Source organism: Aptenodytes patagonicus, chromosome 6 (assembly GCF_965638725.1).
Source record: "Aptenodytes patagonicus chromosome 6, bAptPat1.pri.cur, whole genome shotgun sequence".
NCBI lineage: Eukaryota > Metazoa > Chordata > Aves > Sphenisciformes > Spheniscidae > Aptenodytes > Aptenodytes patagonicus.
In genome coordinates this window covers 58,064,435-58,083,499 of record NC_134954.1, presented here as the reverse complement: position 1 = coordinate 58,083,499, position 19,065 = coordinate 58,064,435, and the positions used below count along the sequence as shown (strand labels likewise).

Sequence of the window (19,065 nt, the reverse complement as noted above, 5' to 3'; positions counted from 1 at the left end):
CCTACTTCCCCACGCCGTGCCCACTCCCCCCGCACCACGCACCCCCTCTTACTCCCCGTGCACACTCCCCCGCGCCGTGTCCACCCCACGCCGCGCCTCCCCCCCCCCCCCCCGCGCCCACTCCCCCGCCGGCCGTGCCCGCTCCCCCCGGGCCGGCGCTCGCCCCCCCGCCGCCCGCTCCCTCCCCGGCAGGCTGCGTGCGACACGCCGGCTCCCCGCCCCGCTGCCACCCTCTGCCCCGTCCTTCCCCCGCGGGCTCCTGTCTGGACGTGTCGGGACTCGGGCTCCGGGCGCTGAGTAATGCTCGGCGCAGCGCGATCCCAGGCAGAGCCGCCGCCGCCGCCGCTCCGCGCCCAGCGCTCCCGGGGCGCTCCGGCCGCGACCCTGCCCGCTCCGCCGGCGGCCCGGCGACACCGGCGGCGGGGGTCGGCGGGGGGGCCGCGGCTCCCCATGTGCCTGCGGGCCCCGCGGGAGCCGCAGCGCCGCTCGCCCGGCGAGCCCTGCCCACGCCCGCCGCGGCCCCGGAGCCCCGGGGCGCCCTGGGGAGCGGCGGGGGAGCGCGCCCCGCGGGCCGAGGGCCCCCCCGGCCCCCCGGCGCGTCCCGCCATGGGGGGCTGAGCCGGGGGGCTGAGCGCGGCGGGGCGGCGGCGGGCAGGGCGGGGGGCGCGCAGCCCTCGCCGGGCTCGGCGGGCGCCGGGGCGGCGGGAGGCGGGGGGGGCATCCCGGGAGGATGGCAGAGCCGCCCCGGCGAGCCGAGCCCCGGCGCGCAGGGAGCCAGTGAGAGGGAGGAGAGGGGAAAACACAAACAAGCAAACAACCCACAACAAACAAAGCGGGCAGAGAGCAGCGCCGAGCCCCGCCGCCCCTGCCCCAAAGGCGCCCGCCCGCCCGCAGCCCGCACAGCCGCTGCCCCAGCGAAGATGCGCCCGGCCCTGGCCCACGGACTCTGCTCGCTGCTGCTCAGCCTCTGGGTACCCAGGTAGGAGCTGCCCCCCCCCAGCCCCGCCGCCGAGCGCCGAGCGCCCCGGCCCCGCGGGGAGGGCGCCGGGAAGCCGCCGCGCCCAGCCCCGCGCCGGGGGCGGACTGCCCGGGGGACTCCGGGGGGTCCCGCCGCCCCGGCCCGGCCCCGCACGGCAGCAGCCCCCCGCTCAGGGCGCTGTCAGGGCCGCTGCCCCCCCCCCCCCCCGCCTTTCCCCCGTCCCGGCGGAGCGCCGGCGGGATGCGCGGCTCCCCGCGCTCCGGGAGGTTGTCCCGTTTCCTCCCCGGCCGGAGCCGCCCCGGCGCCCGCCCTGCCTGCCTCAGTTTCCCCGCTCTCCCCGGGCGGAGGACGGGCCTTGCTGCCGGGGGGCACCGCGGAGGCCAGGGGGGATGCCGGCGGGGATGCCACTGTCGTGGGGCACGGTGCCCACGGGATGGGTGCCTTTGGGCTCCGCACCACAGGGGCGTGCACCGACGCGGGGGATCCACCTGCGTCCCCTCCCCGGCTCCACTGATCCCCAAGGCGAGGGGGGTAAGAGGGGGCCGCCTGCCTTCCAGAAAAAAGGCCCCCGACACTCACCAACCCTATCCATCTCCGTCTCCCCCGGGGGGCTGGCAGCTCCCCTCCACCGGCTCCCAAATTTGTGCGCTGCAGGCAGCCAGGGGTTAACCCTGGTGCTGGTGTGAGGGGGGGGGTCCCCCCGCCCTTCCCCCTCCCTCCAGCCCCTTTAAATATAATTTGTTAACGTTGGGACTTGTATTAATTAAAGCAGCAGCCGCTGCAGCCTGTGACCTGGGGGCTTGTCACCGTGAAATCAAGTTTAAATCCAGATTTCAAGGGGGAAGAGAGCTGGGGGGGGAGCGCTGTGTCCTCTTAGGGAGGGTGACAGTGACAGCTCCTTGCCGGTCCCTGGCCCCCCTGAGCCCTGGGTGGAGCAAGAGGCAGAAGGACCTGCCCTCCGCTCTCTGGGGTCCTACACAAGGGCCCCTGCCTCAGTTTCCTTGCTGCATGATGGGGAGAAGGACCATAACAGCCCCCCCCGGGATGCCCTGGGAGAAGGTGGCAGGCACTGTGGCTGGCTCAGGACAGGCAGGGGACAAGGTCCCTGCAGTGCTTGGGGCAGGAGCTGCTGGGCTTGGGGCTGATGGTAGCTGCGGACCTGCTTCTCGTCTCCTCTCATCTAGGGCTTCCTTAGACACGGTGAATGAGCGCAAGAGCCGGCAGAGGATTTCCCCCCTCCTATGTAGGGGCTTTGGAGGGATGCACCCCTTTCCGCTCTCCTCCTCTCTGCTTCCCCCAACTCTGACTCTCCCTGTTGGAGTCACTGTGGATTTGCACTGGGGCAGACTCACATATCACCCATGCAAGTGGTGGGGTGGGTATAAACACCCTTGGGAAGCTGGAGAAAGCAGCAGCCTGACCCTGACAGCTCCCCTCCCCCCTGAGCAAGCTGTAAGTCAGCAGGGACCCTGGGGCTGAGCCCTTCCTCCAGAGCTGGGTGAGCGCTGAGCTGGGGAAGTCAGTCCCTAGTCCCCAAGAGCTGCTTCTGTCCAGGTACCTGCACGAGGCTCGCAGGATTTGGGGGAGTGGAGGGGGAGTAACCCTTGTCCCCAGGACCTGGCTGCTCCATAAGGCAGCTGTGATCCTTCCTCCAGCATCCTCTTCCAAGTCTCATTTTTGTAATCAAGGTTCAAAGGGCTCCAGCTCCCTGCTCCTCCTAGGGACCCAGCTTTTGGCTGTCTCGGGGAAAAGGGAGCCCTGCCTGGAGAGAGCTCTCAGCAGGGATGGAGCTCTCCTGAGCAAGGAGCGGGGCAGTGCTGAGCTCCTGATGGACCCTGCTGCAAGCTGCAGGATGCTCCTGGGCATCCTGCTGCCTACTGCTCAATTTGCAGGTCCTGTGCTTGGACACTGTGGATCCCAGGATCCTTCAAGCCATTCCCTGGAGCTGGGCAGACACTTCCTCCTCTTCCATCTCCCTCTCCGCATCCGTCTGTCCTGTGTACCACTGTCTTAGCTCCAGGCACCTCTCTCTGGACATGCTTTGTCCATCTCCCCATACTCCATCTACCTCCCTGTTTCGCCAGGCAGCATCTCTACTTGTATAAGTACTTGCACCCCTGCCACGGACCGTGTGCCTCCCCTTGCACCCATCCATCTGCTGGTCTCTGTGCTTCTGTGGTGACAGGTCCGGTGGGGCTGGGATGTGACCATGGATTTGGGCTTGAGGGTGTTTGGCAGGGTGCTTGGTTCCGAATTTCCCAGCTGAGCTGGCAGGAAAAGGCTGGTCCCTCTGGTTACCTCCCTTGTGAGGACCAGCAGTGCCAGGGGGATACGGGAGATGCAGGGAGGAGATCAGCCAGCAGCAGGGACGGAGCTGGACCTGGGATGGGTCTCCTGCTCCGGGGTCTCTGGATTCTCCCAGGGGGAAATCCACGCTCTCTGGGGAAGGCAAGCCGGGGCAGGCTGTGCCCGAGAGTCTGCACTGCGTGGCCGGGGTGGGAGATCCCTGGGGGAGCACACAGAGGGGTTGCAGCCCCGGGAGATGCTGGGCTCCAAGGGCAGGAGGGCCAAATTTGGCTGCCGCTGGGCACAGGCTGCCAGGGTGTCTGGGCTGTGCTGACATGGCTGGAGAGGATTGCAGCTCCAGTGCTGCTGGGGCAGCTCTGCCTGGCTGAGCTGCTCTTGTGCCTAGGTGTTTCCCAGCCTTCTCTATAGGCAGCGGGCACAATGTGGGTTGAGGAACATCTCCCCTCCCCATGTGCGTCCTCCCCCAAGCTCTTCCCCCTCCCCGAAGGGGAAGTGAGCGGTTGGCACATTCCTTGCTCCGAGCTCACGGGTTTCCCTTTCCCTCCCAGCTCCTGCTCCAATGAGATCCTGGGCCTTAAGCTGCCGTCGGAGCCGGTGCTGAACGCCAACACGGTGTGCCTGACCCTGCCAGGGCTGACGCGGCGGCAGCTGGAGGTGTGTGTGCGCCACCCTGACGTCACCGCCTCGGCCATCCAGGGCATCCAGATCGCCATCCACGAGTGCCAGCACCAGTTCCGTGACCAGCGCTGGAACTGCTCCAGCCTCGAGACCAAGAACAAGATCCCCTACGAGAGCATCATCTTCAGCAGAGGTAAGGGCTGGACGATCTCCCTCCTCTTCCTCTTCCTCTGCTCAGCCCCTGCTCTCAGGAGCCCTCATGGGCTCCCCATGGGCCTCTGCACAGCTCTTCCCTGGCCCAGGGGACCAGGCCAGCTCTTCAGCATCCCCATGGATGAAGGCAGACAGAGCCTGAGAAACCTCAGGGTCTCTCAGACCAAGCAGCGCTGCACTGTGGCAAAGCTGGGCTCTTCTCCATGCATGTTTGTACCTATGCTGGCCCTTGTCCTGAGCTGCTCCTCCCTGCCCAGCCCCAGCTGGTCCCAAGGCTCCTTCCAGGCCCCACTGCTTTCTGACATCTTCCCCCCACGCGGTGTAGGCTAGCGTTCGGAGTGGTGCCATGGGTGTGCAGCACAGTTGGTGAGTCTGAAGGTGGATGCCATGCTCTGGGATTTGGTTTGGTGGATGCAGTGAGCATCTTGGCTCATTCCTGCTCTGGGGGTGGTGTTTCAGTGCATCATGGTGAGCAGAAACACCCCTAGCTAATGGGATGTAGCTCTGCGAGCCCATCACCCGTGCGTCCTGCCTTTGTGTTGGCTCCCCGGTGCAGAGAGCTGAGGGCTTTCTGTTTTGTAGGACCCCAGAGCATGGTGGCACGGAGGGGCAGGGGGACAGGCTGTCCTGGAAGCTCGCCTGCCCACAGAGCCCCCACTTGCACTGCTGGGAGAGCTCTCCTAGCCCTCCACTGTCTGCCAAGCCCCAGTGCCCAGGGTCTCCTCGTCTCCCTTGCAGGCATAGCCGGCTCTGCGTCTATCAGAGCCTCCCCGGCTGATACTCTTTCCCTCAGGAATGGACTCTGGGGGTGCAGAGGGGCTGCCCTGCACAGTGCAGATCGGGGTTGTGATCTGATGGGACCTTCTGTAGGACTTGAATGTATCTTCTCACTTAAGTACCGTTCTTGAAGCTTGGGCCTTGGCACACACCAAAGGTCCTGTTGCCCCAGGTTGTGGGCAGGAGAGAACTATGTGGTGCCAGTGGCAGGCAGGCAGGGTGCTGAGGGAGGCGAAGTGCCCAGCAAACACATCGCTCTTCCAGCTCCTGAGGAAGGAGAAGACTACCAAAGCTGCTGCTCACCTACCCCCTTTGGGAGCCTCCTAGCCTGGTGCCCAGCAGAGAGGTGCCTCTGTCCCCCCTTCCTCAAACATCCATCCACACCCTGCAACATCTCTCCCTGGGACTGAGAGAAGAGTCTCACAGAGGAGAGGTTGGCAGCTTGAGGTTTACATGCCTTTGAGGGGATGCGGTGGCAGGAGCCCCCAGGCAGCTGTGGCAGGTGGGGAGATGGCTGGAGAGGGGAGCACAGAAGCGTTTTGGTGCCAGGATGTCCCTCATGTCCAGGGCAGATGGGCAAAGCCTTGCTGGAGGGGATGCTACCTTGGGGCACGCGTGGCATCAGGGCTGCGGTCCTGCTGTGGAGCGGCCGCTGGTGTCTGGAGAAGGGCAGCATCTCTTCCCTCCGTGAGCAGCGCCCAGGTTAAGGCCTGGCAGGGAGGGTGGGGACCGTCAGCCCTGATAAGCATCGAGGTATTTCCAGGTCCTCTGAGGAATGCGGTTCACTTCTAGTCTCCTCAGGCGGCAGGAGACAACAACTTGCTGGCTCAAGTCGCTCACACACCCAGGCGAGCTTCCCTGCTCCAGGTCCCACCAGGCTGGGTGAGAAGCTCCAGCAGCAGAGAACATTGACCTTCTGCATCCTGCCCTCAGCCCACCAGATCTGGTGGTGGCCAGTGACTTGCAGCTCACTTGTGTCTCAGGTGCCACTGCAGCCCTTCCCACTGTCAGGGCTGTGACCTGTGGGTGTGGGGACTCCCGCAGCCCCTCGACTCTTGCCCCAGTCCTGAGCTCTTGGGTATGGCTCAGCCCAGGCTCCCAGCACCAGTGGGATCCCATTCCCTGGGATGGAGACCCAGCACCCGGCACCAGGGAAGGATGGAGGTAGGGCTGGAGCAGCAGAGCAGACGGGCACCTCATGGCACTCCTGTTTTGGCAGCAGGGGGTGCAGGATGAGCCCCGAGCACCCAGGCCATCCCATGCGGGTGCTCGGAGCCATTCTGGCATGGAGCAAGCCTTGAGGCTGGTGCTCTGGCCCACTTCCAGCCCACTCGTGTCCCTCAGTAACAGAGCTGGAGCTCTGAGCTCCGCCTTGCAGCTGTTACGGACACAGCCATCAGAGCAGGGATGCTGGGTGCGTCTCCTGAGCTCAGAGCCAGAGGAGAAGCGAGCAGCAGAAGTGAGGGGTGCAGGCTCTGTGCCGCAGGCATTAATGCATCTGACCCCCGGGGACCAGGTCTCTGCTCTGCACCCTGCCCCATCCTTGCCATGCCTGGGAGCGCAACGTGCTTGTAGGATCATTGTTTGTAACCTGAAGTGACAGACCCCTTTAATCTTTCATTCCTTTTCCCACTTCTTCTGCCATCAGTTCATCCGTGCGTGAATCTCACTTTAAATTATTTGTAGCTGGCTTCTCCCTCCCGCTTTCCCTGCTTGGCTCCGCTCCCCACCTCCGCCCCATCCTCCTGCATCTCTCGCATCTTTCCCATTGCGGGCATGAGCCATGTGGGGTGCAGCACCAGTGCCTGTCCCACGCTCTGCCTGGCATCCAGGTGCTTGGTGGAGCCAGGGGGCTCATCCCCTGGGGACAGAACAGGGGACAGTGGCAAATAAGTGCCTGTCTCCCCATCCCGCTGATCTGATCCCAGAAGTTTGAGTGCAAGCTCTGGGGAGCCAGGAAGGAGCAGGGAGGCTTCAAACTGGGCAGGGCTGGGAATCTGGCAGGGCTTCTGGGCAGCATAGCTGGGGACAGGGATCCTGACAGCATCCTGGGCAGAGCACAGACCTGCCGGATGCGTCAGGGAGATGCAGCTGTCCCTGGGGTGCAGGGCACAGTGGCTGCGAGGCACAACAACAGGTTAGCAGAGGGCGAGCCGAGGGGGTTGCCCAGGGATTTACTACCCCTGCTCTCACAGAGCCGCTTTTTTTTTTTTTTTCCAGACACCCCCATGGGCTGTGGGTTTTGCCGGTTTCGTCTTTTGATGCTGCACCTTGGGGTGTGGGGTGTCCCTTGTACCCCTCACTGAGCCTTCAGTGCCATCTGCCCCCCCTGTCCTCCTTGGCCCACATCCCCTCCATGTGCATCCAGGCTCAGCATTGCCATTGCAAATCCTCCTCCTGTCCTCCCTGGCTCCTCAGCTGGCTGCCTACATCCTCACCACCCTCCTATCCATTCCCTGGCACCGTCACCCCTGCCAGCACCCTCCAGTCATGTCCCTGGTCCCATCCCTCTCTGCTGACCCTCCCTCTCCCTCCAGGTGCCAGCAGAGACATCCTCTCCTGGCCCCAGGGGCATATATAGGAGGATGGAGCGGTGAGGTGGAGGCAGGTGGCTGCATCTGTACCAGTAACTGAGACAGGTCCCCTGTCCCTGCTCCGAGGGTGAGCAGCGTGATCGTGTCCACCTTGCTGGAGAGGGTGGCCTGTTGCCCCCAGTATGTGGTCCCCCCGTAGCATCCACAGACTGCCAGGCACTGTGTGGCTTGGCTGGGCTGAACCATGCTTGGGTGCATGCCAAAAATGAAGCTGCGGATGGCGGTGGGTTACCGAGCCCTTGTCCTTGTCTGGTACATGTGCACCCATGGGTGGGTGCGATGTCAGCAGGGCTGGGACCGTCCGGCTGCTGGGCAGGGCCTGTCTGAAGTGTGCTGAGGGATCCCTCTTCCCTGAGCATTCCCCTTTGCTCATCCCAACCCCATCTATGTGGAGCTCTGAAAGAAATGGGACCCCCGTGGAGGGGCTGGGTGTCCTTGAAGGCTCCTGAGGGGACATGGCTCTGGAGTGCAGCATCCCGCTGTTCCTCCTGCAGCCTTTGGAGGGACAGGTGATGCTTGCATGCCCTTGATTTCATACAGCAAGGAGGGGGGAACTCCCTGCAAGGCTGGAAACACCAGGTCCTGGGGCCCAGCCAGCTGCGAGCTGGAGCTTGGGGAGGCTTCGCCGTGCCGGGGGGGGCAGGTGCTGTTACGGCTGTCCAGGGCGATGTTGCCAAGCTCAGGACCCCGGCACCTGGCTCTGCAGAGCCCCGGCCAAGCTCCAGTGCCTGCAGACTGCAGCGCCTGGCCCGGTGCAGCTGCAGCTGGGCTGCTGGCAGGGTTTTCAGTACCCCCAGGCAAGCCAAGGGCTTTGCCCACCTGGCCCCAAAGTACACGTGGGTGCTTTGGATGCTTGGCTGCATCCCTGCGGGTGCCCCCATCCCCTGGACCTTCCCCCAACTGATGGTGGCAAGCGAGACCCCAGGGACAGGGCAGCATCCCTGGAGGTGCGGGGCTGAGCCTGGCTCCCTGCAGCCCGCAGAGCGGCAAGGGCTGCCGGCTCGGAGCGCCGTGGGCGGATGGGGAGCGAGGGCTGCGGGCTGTCCCCGGCACACTCAAGGAGGTGCAGGGAGGCAAGTCGGGATCTGCAGGGAGGCGTTTAGCGCCTGGCGCTGGGCCAGACCCTGGCAGGTTCACCTGCAGTTTAATTAGAGAGAGGGGAGGGGATGGAGCGGGGCTGGGGGAGAGGCGGCGTGTCGGGACTGGCTGTCTCCACGGGCCTTGCGGGAGGTGGCGGGAGAAGCTCTCTGCCGCCTCACCAGCCAGCAGGGCCGGAGCGATGTGCTGCTGGCTTTATGGGGGGTGCTGCCCATGGAGGGGGTGGCTGAGCATCCCTGGGGTACCCCAGGGTGTGCCCGGACCAGGCTGTCCTGCCTGCTCCCTCAATGCCACCTGGGTGCTGTGGTGGCGAGTGCTGGGAGGGCGTCGCTGCCCAGGTGCGATGGTGAGCAGTGGGAGGAAGGCCATGACTCCAGCCCTCCCTACCCCAGCAGTCCATGGAGCCCACAGCTGTGCCTGAGCCAGGTCCGTTGCCTTGGTCCCGCATCCGCATGAGAGATGGAGAAACTGCGGCATCCGTGGCAGGGCCAGTGCCAGCTGGGGCTTGGGGTCCTGCTGGATGTCCCTTCATCTCCTGGGTGCACCTTGACAGGGAAAATTTTCCCCTGCTAAGAAAGCCACTTTGGGATCTGATCTGGGGCCGAGATTTCAGATCCATCCTCCTTGTCCAGCACGGTCCTTTAAGTACACGGCAGGCTGGATGCTGGCGGTGGTGTCAGGGTGGTGTCCTCCATTCCTTCTTCCCTGCAGGATGCAATACTTCCCCTCACACCTCCTGTGGCTACAACCTCTTCTGCGATCTCTGGAGGGATCTGGTGACTCAAACATCAGCACTGAGGTCTTAAGTGGCTGGGGCAGCTGGAGAGCCTCCCTCCGAAGGGCTCGGGGCCGGCTGCCGCACACCGCGCTTGGCTGCGGTTCCTGGAAGCTCCCACCCTCACCGAGCCCACGAGGCTGGTGGTTGTCGCCTGCAGCCACGTTGCTCGCTGCTTTGCTGCAATCCTCTGGGCTCTGGCGTGGCCGGGGTAGAGCGAGGAATGTAAACTGAACCTCCGAGCAGAACCACGCTGGCATGGCTGCTGCGGTCCCAGTGCTGCCCTGGCCCCTCCTCCCCGTTGCTCACAGCTCTCCATGAGAGCGGGCAAGGGAAGGAGGGGAGAAGGCAGGGAGGAGCGGTGGGGCCAGGCAGAGTGATACTGAGCAGGGAAATGACCACAGTGAGGTGGGGACAAGACTCCCAGAGCACAGGGATGTCAAGTCCTGGGGACCAGCCCGTCCCCTGCCCGCAGCCCGGGTGTTGGCAGCTCCAGGGACAAGGACCCGTGCTTCATCCATCAGCTCACGTGTGGCTGGAAAGCAGTGGAGGAAGGAGGAGGGCTGGGGCTTGACCCCAAGGGTTTCCCAGCCGTGGAGGGACCAAAGGAATCCGGTCTTTTTATCTGTAAGGAGACGGGCTTGCTAGATGGACTGGGTGGGGTAGAGTTGCTGTCTGGGCTCCAGAAGGGATTTTTAAGGAGATGCTGCATGGGAAATTATTTCTTAGGCTGAGGAAATGTGTGAGAAAGAGGCTAATGGAAAGGCAGGGCTGAGAGGAGCGTGTCGTGCCAGGTGGAGGGTTTGCGGCCACCATCTCCGGGCACCGGCTGTGCGAGGAGCCGGGGACACTGAGCGGGGTGGCAGCGACAGGTCCCTGCTCTTGGGCTGTGCCTGGCCTTGGCTCATGAAGGGCTGGAGCTGGCCCGGATTGTGGGGGCGGAGAACTGATATGGGGTGGATTTGGGGATCCTGGAGACCTTCCCATGCTGGTTCTCCATCCTGCACCGCTCACCTGGGGGCTGAAGTTCCCCAAATTTGGGCTGTCCTGCTCTAACAGCGATGTGGGTGTGTTGCAGGCGCTGCCTGCCAGTGCTCTCCCCGGGGAGGCTGCGCAGCGTACGCACCAGCAGCCCCATTACCTGCCCGCTGAAAAATGTTGTTCAACTTGTGCATGGAAAGAAGCAGGCTGAGAGCAAGCTTGTCCCACACCGAGGGAAGCTGGGAGAGGCTCCCGCTGGCTTTTAAGCAGCGCCTCGTTAATTTTTTAAATGCACCAGTATCAAATTAACACACAAAAGAGCAGCATGACTTTAAATGCAGGTTTCCGAGCTGCGTTTCGTTTCCCTTTAATAAGATCATAGCGTTTGCTCAGTGGGTGGCAGTGAACCACGGAGGAGACATGCATGATGGGCAGCATTGCCCAGGACGGGCGACAGCAGCGGGGAGCAGTAGTACTCTCACCTCTCATGACTCCGCGGCGCAGGCAGGGAGCTGGCAGAGTTCCTGCCTGGGATCTGTGCTTTGGGGTGTTTGCCCAAGCCCCCCATTTGATGGCACAGATCTGCTGGAGAAAACGCCCCAAAACCTCTCCTCTGTTCAGCTGTAGCAAAGCCAGGGCTGATCAAGCTGCTCTTGTCCAATGGAGGGAGAGAGGCTTGTGAACTCCAGCTATTTATTTGTTCGTGTGTGAAGCCACGGCACAAAATCTGGCTCTCCCTCCTTCCCCTTCTCGTGCTGGGGCCGGTCACTGTGCACTGAAGCAAAGGGCAGTGTGGGCTCCCTGCTTGGCCTGGGAACCACAAATAAAATACTACTTTGCAGTTAAAATAAAATAGAAGTTCCCAGGTAGGGGAGGCTCTTCACCCGGCTGCAGCAAAGCCAAGCAGCCCTCGGGCAACCCCCGCTCACAGCCCCGTGGAGCCCCTGCCGTGGGACCCGTCCCTGTCCCCATCCACCCCATCCCCAGCTAATGACACTTGCGGACGTCCTCGCTCCCCGGCGTTTTAACAACAACCAGCTGCCGGCCCTGGCAGCGCGCGGTGCGGTCGCGGCATGCTCTAACTAACTAGGGATGCTCGATTTTTCCAGCGCGGTATCGCATTTAGAGCTTCTTGCGGGAGCTGGTGGGGCTCGGGGAGGGAAGGGGCATGGGCAGACGGATGGGGCTGGACAGGCAGTGCTGCCTGCTCCCGTTATTGTCTGATCCTGCACCCTGTGGGTAAGCAGAAATGGCCCATTCCTCAGCAGAAGTATTCCTCAGCCAGCATTATATTTAATATAGTGGGAAACTCTGAGTGGAGGGGGGAGGAGATACTGCCTTTCCCATCAGAGCCGTAACGCTGATGCCTGAGCAATGCTGTGGTGGCATCTCCCAGGGCGATATGAGAGCAGGGTGATGGTGAGAGCTGGGGTCCCGGCCAGGGCAGGGCTGGGCTTCAGGGCAGCAATGTGTCCTGGTGCGGGTGGGGATGGAGAGCACCAAGTGAGGATTTGCTCATGGTCCAGGTGGGAGCTGGTGCATCAGGACAAGGCAAGGCACAAGCTGAACCTCCGGCTGCCTACACCCCAGCATGATGCTGGGCTCATGCAGCCCCCTGCAGGGGTCACGCCACCCAGCCTGAGCCCCGCTCTCTCCTTCCTCGCAGGCTTTCGGGAGAGCGCCTTCGCCTATGCCATTGCGGCCGCCGGCGTGGTGCACGCCGTCTCCAATGCCTGTGCCCTCGGCAAGCTGCAGGCCTGCGGCTGCGACCAGAAGCGCCGGGGCGATGAGGAGGCTTTTCGGCGCAAGCTGCATCGTCTCCAGCTGGAGGCCATGAACCGCGGCAAAGGCATGGTTCACGGGGTTCACATGGAGCACATGCCGGCCGAGACCCCCGGCCTTCAGGACTCCTGGGAATGGGGAGGGTGCAGCCCCGATGTGGACTATGGGGAGAAGTTTTCCAAGGATTTCCTCGATTCCCGGGAAACCTACAGGGACATCCACTCCCGCATGAGGCTGCACAACAACCGCGTGGGCCGGCAGGTGAGTGGGTGCTGGGCAGGGGTGCGGGGCGATGGTGGCGGGGACAGCATCCCCAAGACACACGAGGGAGGGCTGCGAGGGGCTTGTGCTGGCTGTGGTGGGACATGTGTGCGCGGCTAGGATTGCCCCCAAGGCACCCCCTCTCCTCAGTTTTGCCCAGAGCAAAGGCAGTGGCGCAGCCCTGCTGCAGAGCATCTTTGCTGGGGAGGGCACCTCCAAGCATCACTGCTGTCCCCCTGCTAAGGGACACTTCCCCAGGCCACTGTCACCTGCCTGTGCTGCAGCGGTGCTATGGGGGTGGCACGGCGATGAGTCCAGCTCCTGCCACTCAGGGACTGGGTGAACTGGTGTCGGGCAGCTGCGGCGCGGGGGAGCTATGGTCGGGGAGGAGAAAGTCACTGGCATGGTGTGAGAAGGCAAGTGCTGCAATGCACTGTCCCTAGCGAGGGGACACAGCACAGGCTTCACAGCACCCAGCCACGGCTCTGCCTCTGGAGAGGGAGCCGGTGCCTCGAGGAGACAGACGTGAGCGGGACTGAGCCAGGCAGAGGGCACCTGTGCCAGCTGGGAAGCACAGCATCCCCTCGGGAGCAGAGGTGACAGCACACAGCCTTGTCCCCCCGGCTCTGAGGGGGTGCCGGAGCCTGCCTGGGCGAGCAGGGCAGCCTCCCCTCCATTCTCATGATGTCAGGTATCATTAAAGGTGCTAATTAGTAGCTCGCTCTGTCTGGAAGCTGATGTTTAAAAGCAGCCTGACATTGGGGACAAGAAGCACGCAGGCAGGAGGGGCTGGGAGGATGCCTGCATTTCCCTGCCCGGCTTTGCTCCCCAGGGAGACCCCATCCCATGGATCCAGTGGGATGTTCCCAAGACCCCAACCACACACTACCAGGGCCGCACAGGGGAGTGTGTAGTGGCTGCGGGAATAAGTAATTAATGATCAGAATTCCACAGGGAGTGTTTCCCCGGGATGGCTCAGACATTTGGATGTGCCTCTTGCTTTGAGCATGTTTAAAGGCAGCTATGAGATGGGGACGCTGCAGAGCAGGACCTTGACGTGTGCCCTTCCCTGGTGCTGGAGCTGAGCTTTACCACTGCGAAGAAGCCGTCCCAGTTTGGCCAAGCTGTAAATGCCTGGGGAAAGCCAGAGCTTTTTGCTTGTTTGGCTTTGTTTGCTTGCACGTGGTGAAGGCTTGCTCAGTGTTAGGTAGCTCAATCCTCCACAGGCTGCTCTGCCCCAAGCCAGGCAAGACCTTCCGTCCCAATTCTGGCTGCAGGGCTCATCCTGGCTCCCCTCCGGCTCTGCATGCCCCACATCACTGGGGCTCTTGGCAGCGCTCAGAAATTTGGGGTCTGCATTGCCCGTTTCCCAAGGGAAGTCACACAGCCCCCTGCAGAAGGAGAAGGTGGGAGAGAAATATTTGCATGGGGGGGGATGTCACCACGCGGTGCCTGTGGGATCCGGCAACAGCAAAAATGCCTGGCTTCTGCTTGTCCCCAAGAGCAGGCAGGCATGGGACTGGCAATGTCAGCTCTTGGTGGCTTCAGAGACAAGAGCTGGACTGAGGGAAGAAGCCTGGGATCTGGAAGCAGAGGCAGAGGAGGACCAAAGGGCTAAAGGAGGGGATGGTGCCAGTGCAGGTGGGCAGCAATGGCTGGTCAGGCTGCCCAGCTCAGGGACCCTGTTGAGATGACGATGTGAGCCCATCTGCAGGTCGGGTTGTGGTGGTTGTGGGTGCCATGCATTGGAGCAAGGAGATGATGCTGTGCTTGGTCTGTGCCTGTCGGTGTCATGTTTATTGCTGGGGCTGGACCTGGCTGTCCACAACGCCTGGGGCTGGGTTCTCCAGTTCCTATCCTGCTCTTTTAGCAACGCTGTGGGTCCCACACCCACCCAAGCCCTCCTCACTCCTAGGACCATCTTTCTGCTGCAGTAAGGAGCAATCTGCTGGGATCTCCCAGGAGACGAGTGGCCATGCTGGATGCAGCAGCTCTGTGGTCCTCCCCTCCAAGTCCCGAGGCTTGAACCCCTTGAGCAGAGCAGTGATGTGGACATACACGCCATGTGCCATGCCCTGCCACATGCCATCCCTCTCTGTGCACCGAGCAGCTGCGGTACCCAGGGCTCTCCAGCATCTCACTGATGCTGAGCATCCTTTCCGTGGTCCCTGTGTGTCCCAAGGGTGCTCTGCGTGTGGGTAAGCCTGGCTCCTGGCTCAGACTCTACAATGCCGGGGGTGTGTGTGTGTGTGTGTGTGAGAATCCCACCAACAGCCACATCCAGTGACCATGGGATGTGGGTTTCTGTAGTGTAGTGGTTATCACGTTCGCCTGACACGCGGAAGGTCCCTGGTTCGAAACCAGGCAGAAACACGCTGATTTTTTCCTCTTTTGCATCCAGCTATGAAGCCGGAGAGGGGATTGCAGCTGCAGGGGATGTGCAGCATCCTCCAACGGTGGCAGTGGTCACCTTGGTCTTGAGTTGGAATAGGAAGCCCCGGGGCAACTGTTGGTTGCCCCGGGGCTTCCTATTCCAACTCAAGACTGAGGTGGGTGTCCTGCATCCCTGGGAGGGAGCAAGTTCCCCAGCGAGGAGCAGCTGGAGTGTGCAAGAGGCTTTGCAGGTCCTCCTAACCCACCAGATCAGAGAGCACGAGAGGATGAAAGGCAGCCAGGAACTACCCATTACCCTCACAACAAAGACCTATGATAAAGCTCTTATGAGCGTGTCTGGGAGGAGCTGGGAATGTGCGAAAGAAAGCACCAGCGAGTCCGGGCATGTGCCGAACCCGGGTGTCTGTGAAACGGGGGAAGGATGTGGCTTGGTAGGGGTGCATGGAGGAGATCTGATGGCAAAAGCATGGGGCTGAGGCTCAGATGGGTCCTTCTCGGGTCTCCTGGCTCTGGCAGGGTCCTGTCCCCCCTGCACTGCCCATGCAGGAGGGAGAACAAGCCATCCCTGGGCAGGGATGGATGGGTGCTGTGGTGCTGGGGCTCAGGATGCTTGGTGGTGATGGCTTGGGTGATGGAGATGGCACGCACACACTGCCTTCTCCAGCCCCTGCTGTGACCAGCTGTAGCCCCAAATGAGCCCCTGTCCAGCTGTCACGCCACTGTCCCCATCCTGGTGGTGACCACAGCCCTATATGCAGATTTTCCCTGGTCCAGCCAAGGGAGCAGGGAGGGGACGTGGGAAAGGATGGGGTCCTGGTGCCAGCGTGTTCCCGTGGATGGTGGCAAGGATGGTGGCAAGCAGCCGGTGTTCCTGGTCGGCACACCCAGGGCACGGCAGAGAGGCCGGGCAGCTCATTACCTGCGAGGTGGAGGCTGTTCCCGGCAGGAGACAGGACTCTCAGCAGGATGAAAGCCAAACTCCAGCCCAGCCCAGACCTCTCTGCTGTGTGCCCCGAGCTCCAGGTGTGTTTCCCTGACCTGCCTTCATTACCATAACTGCTTAGCAACGAGGAGATTTACTCAAAAACAAGAAAACAAGGAGTAAAAACTACCCACCCCTACCAAAACAAGGCACTCCTCGCACACGCGTCCCCCCCAGGGAGGGGGCAGGAACAGGCAGCGCATGTCAGGCCTGAAGCCGGGCAGCCGGGCAGGGCTGGCATCGTGGGACGGGACCTTGCGCAAGGCCACGTGTCCCCTGGGCTCCCCCCAAGCCCCAGAGCGTGGCCCTGTGTGGGGGGATCAGCCTGTGATAGTCTTTGCAAGCCCCAGCCCGGCTCCCGGCGGGGCTTGGGTGGCCCCATGGGAAGGGGACTTGCTGGACCCTGTGTGAGCGTGTGGGCATGGGGGCACGCGACCCAGCAGGGAATCCCTCGGAACAGAGCAGAGGATGGTATAAACTGCCTCTTTCCAGGCTGTGCAGGGATGTGCGGCCACTCCATGTCCCTGGAGATTGCTGGGCATGAGCTGTTTCCCTTGGCACAGCCACAGCAGCATCCCTTGCAGGGATGGGGGACCAGGGGGGACCCCAGCATGCAGCCTGGGGGCTCAGCAGGAGCCCAGGGTCCTCCTTGTTCCTGCACTGGCCTCTGGTCTCTGGCCCCTGCATGAGCCAGTCTGCCCAGCCAGCCCAAACCACAGCTGCAGCCCAGCCCACACACCCTGGCCCTCCTCAGGGGTGGACATGTGGCACCGGCCTCACTGTGGCCTCCCCAAACCACAGGTCAGGGCTCTGAGCATCTCCAATCCCTGCTTGAAATTCGGGTGATTGTGGAAGGCAGCGCCTCGGCCACCCGGCGCTGCACCCAGGGCTCCCATGGGAAAACAGGCAAGAGCCGAAAGCAGAGCTGCTCCTGGGACTCTTGGAGCTGGGGCTTTACGGCAGGAAAGCCCTGGGGAGAGGAAAGCATCCCTCCAACCTGCCCCGCTTGCAGCGCTCCTGGCCGGTGAGGTGCGTGGGGGACCCCTGTGCTGGGGGGTCCCAGTAGGGCTGCAAAGATGCAGCAACACCGGCTTTAACTGGGGTCTGTGGTCATGTTGGTGCTGCTGGAGCCAAGCCGCAGTGGAAGGTGAGATCCAGACTCCTTCTCCTCCCTGTGGTCAGGTAGCTCACCCTCTCCTTTAGGTGCTGGTCCCTTGCTGGAGTGTAAAAGCCAGTTGGTACTGCCAGGATGGGAAGGGACAGGGTGTGGGACATGGGTGACGTTGGGCACAGCAACAGGGTGCAGCCTTGCTGGCTTTGCCACTCCAGGGCTCTGATGGCTGCTCGTGCCAGCCCTTGGTGTTCCCATAGTGCCAACCCACAGAGAGCTCCATGATGGCTTCTCCGGTCCCCCAAAAATGTCTCCTCCATGCTAACCCCTCTGCCCTGCCCTCCCCTCCCTGCCCAGGTGGTGATGGACAACATGAGGAGGAAGTGCAAATGCCACGGCACCTCGGGGAGCTGCCAGCTGAAGACGTGCTGGCAGGTGACACCCGAGTTTCGCCTGGTGGGGTCCCTGCTCAAGGACCGCTTCTACGGGGCCACCCTTATCCGACCCCACAACCGCAATGCCGGGCAGCTGGAGCCAGGCCACGCTCGGCACCGCCGCCGGGCCGGCATCAGCGAGCTGGTTTACTTTGAGAAGTCACCCGACTTCTGCGAGCGGGAACCAGCCCTGGACTCCTTGGGCACCCAAGGGCGCCTGTGCAACAAGACCAGCCCGGGCATGGACAACTGCGAGAGCCTGTGCTGCGGCCGCGGGCACAACATCCTGCGGCAGACCCGCAGCGAGCGCTGCAACTGCAAGTTCCACTGGTGCTGCTTCGTGGCCTGCGAGGAGTGTCGCATCACCGAGTGGGTCAGCGTCTGCAAGTAGCCGGGCAGGGATGGGTGCCCACCCCAGGGTGCCAGGGACAAGCACGCCTGCCCGCAGGGGGGGAGGGAGATGGGGATCGGCGCTGGGGGGGGAGATGGAGCTGCGGTACCTGCTTCCCTCCGCTTTGGGGGGAGCGGGAGAGGAGATGCTCGGCACCCTCCAAAATCAGCACTTTGTTGTCACCCGGGGAGAGCAGGGCTGCCCACTGCCTGCTGCCTGCCCGGCCCCGCATGAGAGCACCAAGGCTCCCAGCCCCAGGGAGCGCACAGCCATGCTGTACAGACCACCGACACCAGCACTGCTCGGGGGGGGCGGAGGGTGGGCACAGGCGTGGGGGAGCGCCCGCTGGCACCCAGCGGGACGGGGCAGGGTGGGGTGGGGGACAGCAGGGCATGGGGAGCCCGGGGAGGGGGGGGGCACACGCACTGGCACCGTGCACAGGTTCCTCTGGCCACATGCGAGGCTGTGCTCTGAGCAGGATGGGGATGGAGCATCCCATGGGATGGAGAGGGGGCACAGCTCCCCAGGCTGGAGCTCACCTCTGCCAGGGCAGAGCTTGGGCCAGCTTGGGCTGTAGCATCGTGGCTGGAGGGGAGGGTGCCCGGGGCTGTGCTGTGCGTGCCTGTGTTATTGTATGGTAAGTTATTTTCTGATTGTGAATAAAAGTGGATTGGAGACAGCATGGGGTCTTTCGGGGTGCGGCACCCTGCTCTTCCTGCTGCCCGGGGCGCTTTGCTCCTGCAGGGTGCCAGTAGGATGGAGGGGGACCCTCAGTACTGCCTACCCACTTGTGTGAGACTTTCTCCCCGGTGCTCTGCTGCCATTCCATAACAACAGCCCTAGGAGCTGTTTGCAGACTGGCAGGAGGTGGGGACCCCCCGTGGGCACCCCAAGCCCTTGCAAGGTGGCTGCTGGGAGGCTCCTGCCCAGCCGGATGCACGCTGGACCCCATCCATCCCACGGGAATCCCAGCTGTTGGCCCCACGCCCACGGCCGTGTCGGGGCTGGGGGCTGCACCACTGCCCCCTGCGCTCCTGGGGAAGGATGCTGGGGCTGGAGAGCAGGGAGAGGGGAAGGCAGCGAGGACAGGCCAGGCAATGGGGGTCCGCAAACGGCACCTCACTGCGGTGGCAGGGAGGGCACCCATCTGGCTGCGGCAGCCTGCGGGGGCCAGGCGGTGAATCATGCTGCTGGTATCTCCTGGCTGATAACTTCCCCGCTCCTCCCACGGCTGTGCGCCCCTTGGGGCTACGCAAAAAAAAAAAAAAAAAGTGAATTAAAAAAAAAATCGAGGAGGAAAATACCAGGCTGGAAGGAAGCGAGCGCCCCGGGCCCAGCGGGGAGCGGCCCCGTGTCCTTGTTTCATAA

The 19,065-nt window shown here is 63.0% G+C and overlaps 1 protein-coding gene and 1 non-coding gene across 2 annotated transcripts; both read left to right on the top strand.

Moving 5' to 3' along the window:
* The first annotated feature begins 704 nt into the window (after positions 1-704).
* On the top strand, positions 705-17,732 carry WNT10A (Wnt family member 10A). Its single transcript, XM_076340786.1, has 4 exons — positions 705-979; positions 3,835-4,097; positions 12,009-12,385; positions 17,230-17,732. Exons 1-4 carry the CDS (start codon positions 921-923, stop codon positions 17,695-17,697), a joined length of 1,167 nt encoding a protein of 388 aa, XP_076196901.1. The 5' UTR covers positions 705-920; the 3' UTR covers positions 17,698-17,732.
* Positions 14,686-14,758, top strand: TRNAV-GAC (transfer RNA valine (anticodon GAC)). The gene has a single exon. It is a non-coding gene; the product is annotated as a tRNA-Val (tRNA).
* Positions 17,733-19,065: the final 1,333 nt, after the last annotated feature.

Coding starts and splice junctions, on each gene's coding strand:
- WNT10A (XM_076340786.1), top strand. CDS start 921: ATGCGCCCGGCCCTGGCCCACGGACTCTGCTCGCTGCTGCTCAGCCTC. Junction 980..3,834: donor CTCAGCCTCTGGGTACCCAG/GTAGGAGCTGCC, acceptor TTTCCCTCCCAG/CTCCTGCTCCAATGAGATCC. Junction 4,098..12,008: donor GAGCATCATCTTCAGCAGAG/GTAAGGGCTGGA, acceptor CCTTCCTCGCAG/GCTTTCGGGAGAGCGCCTTC.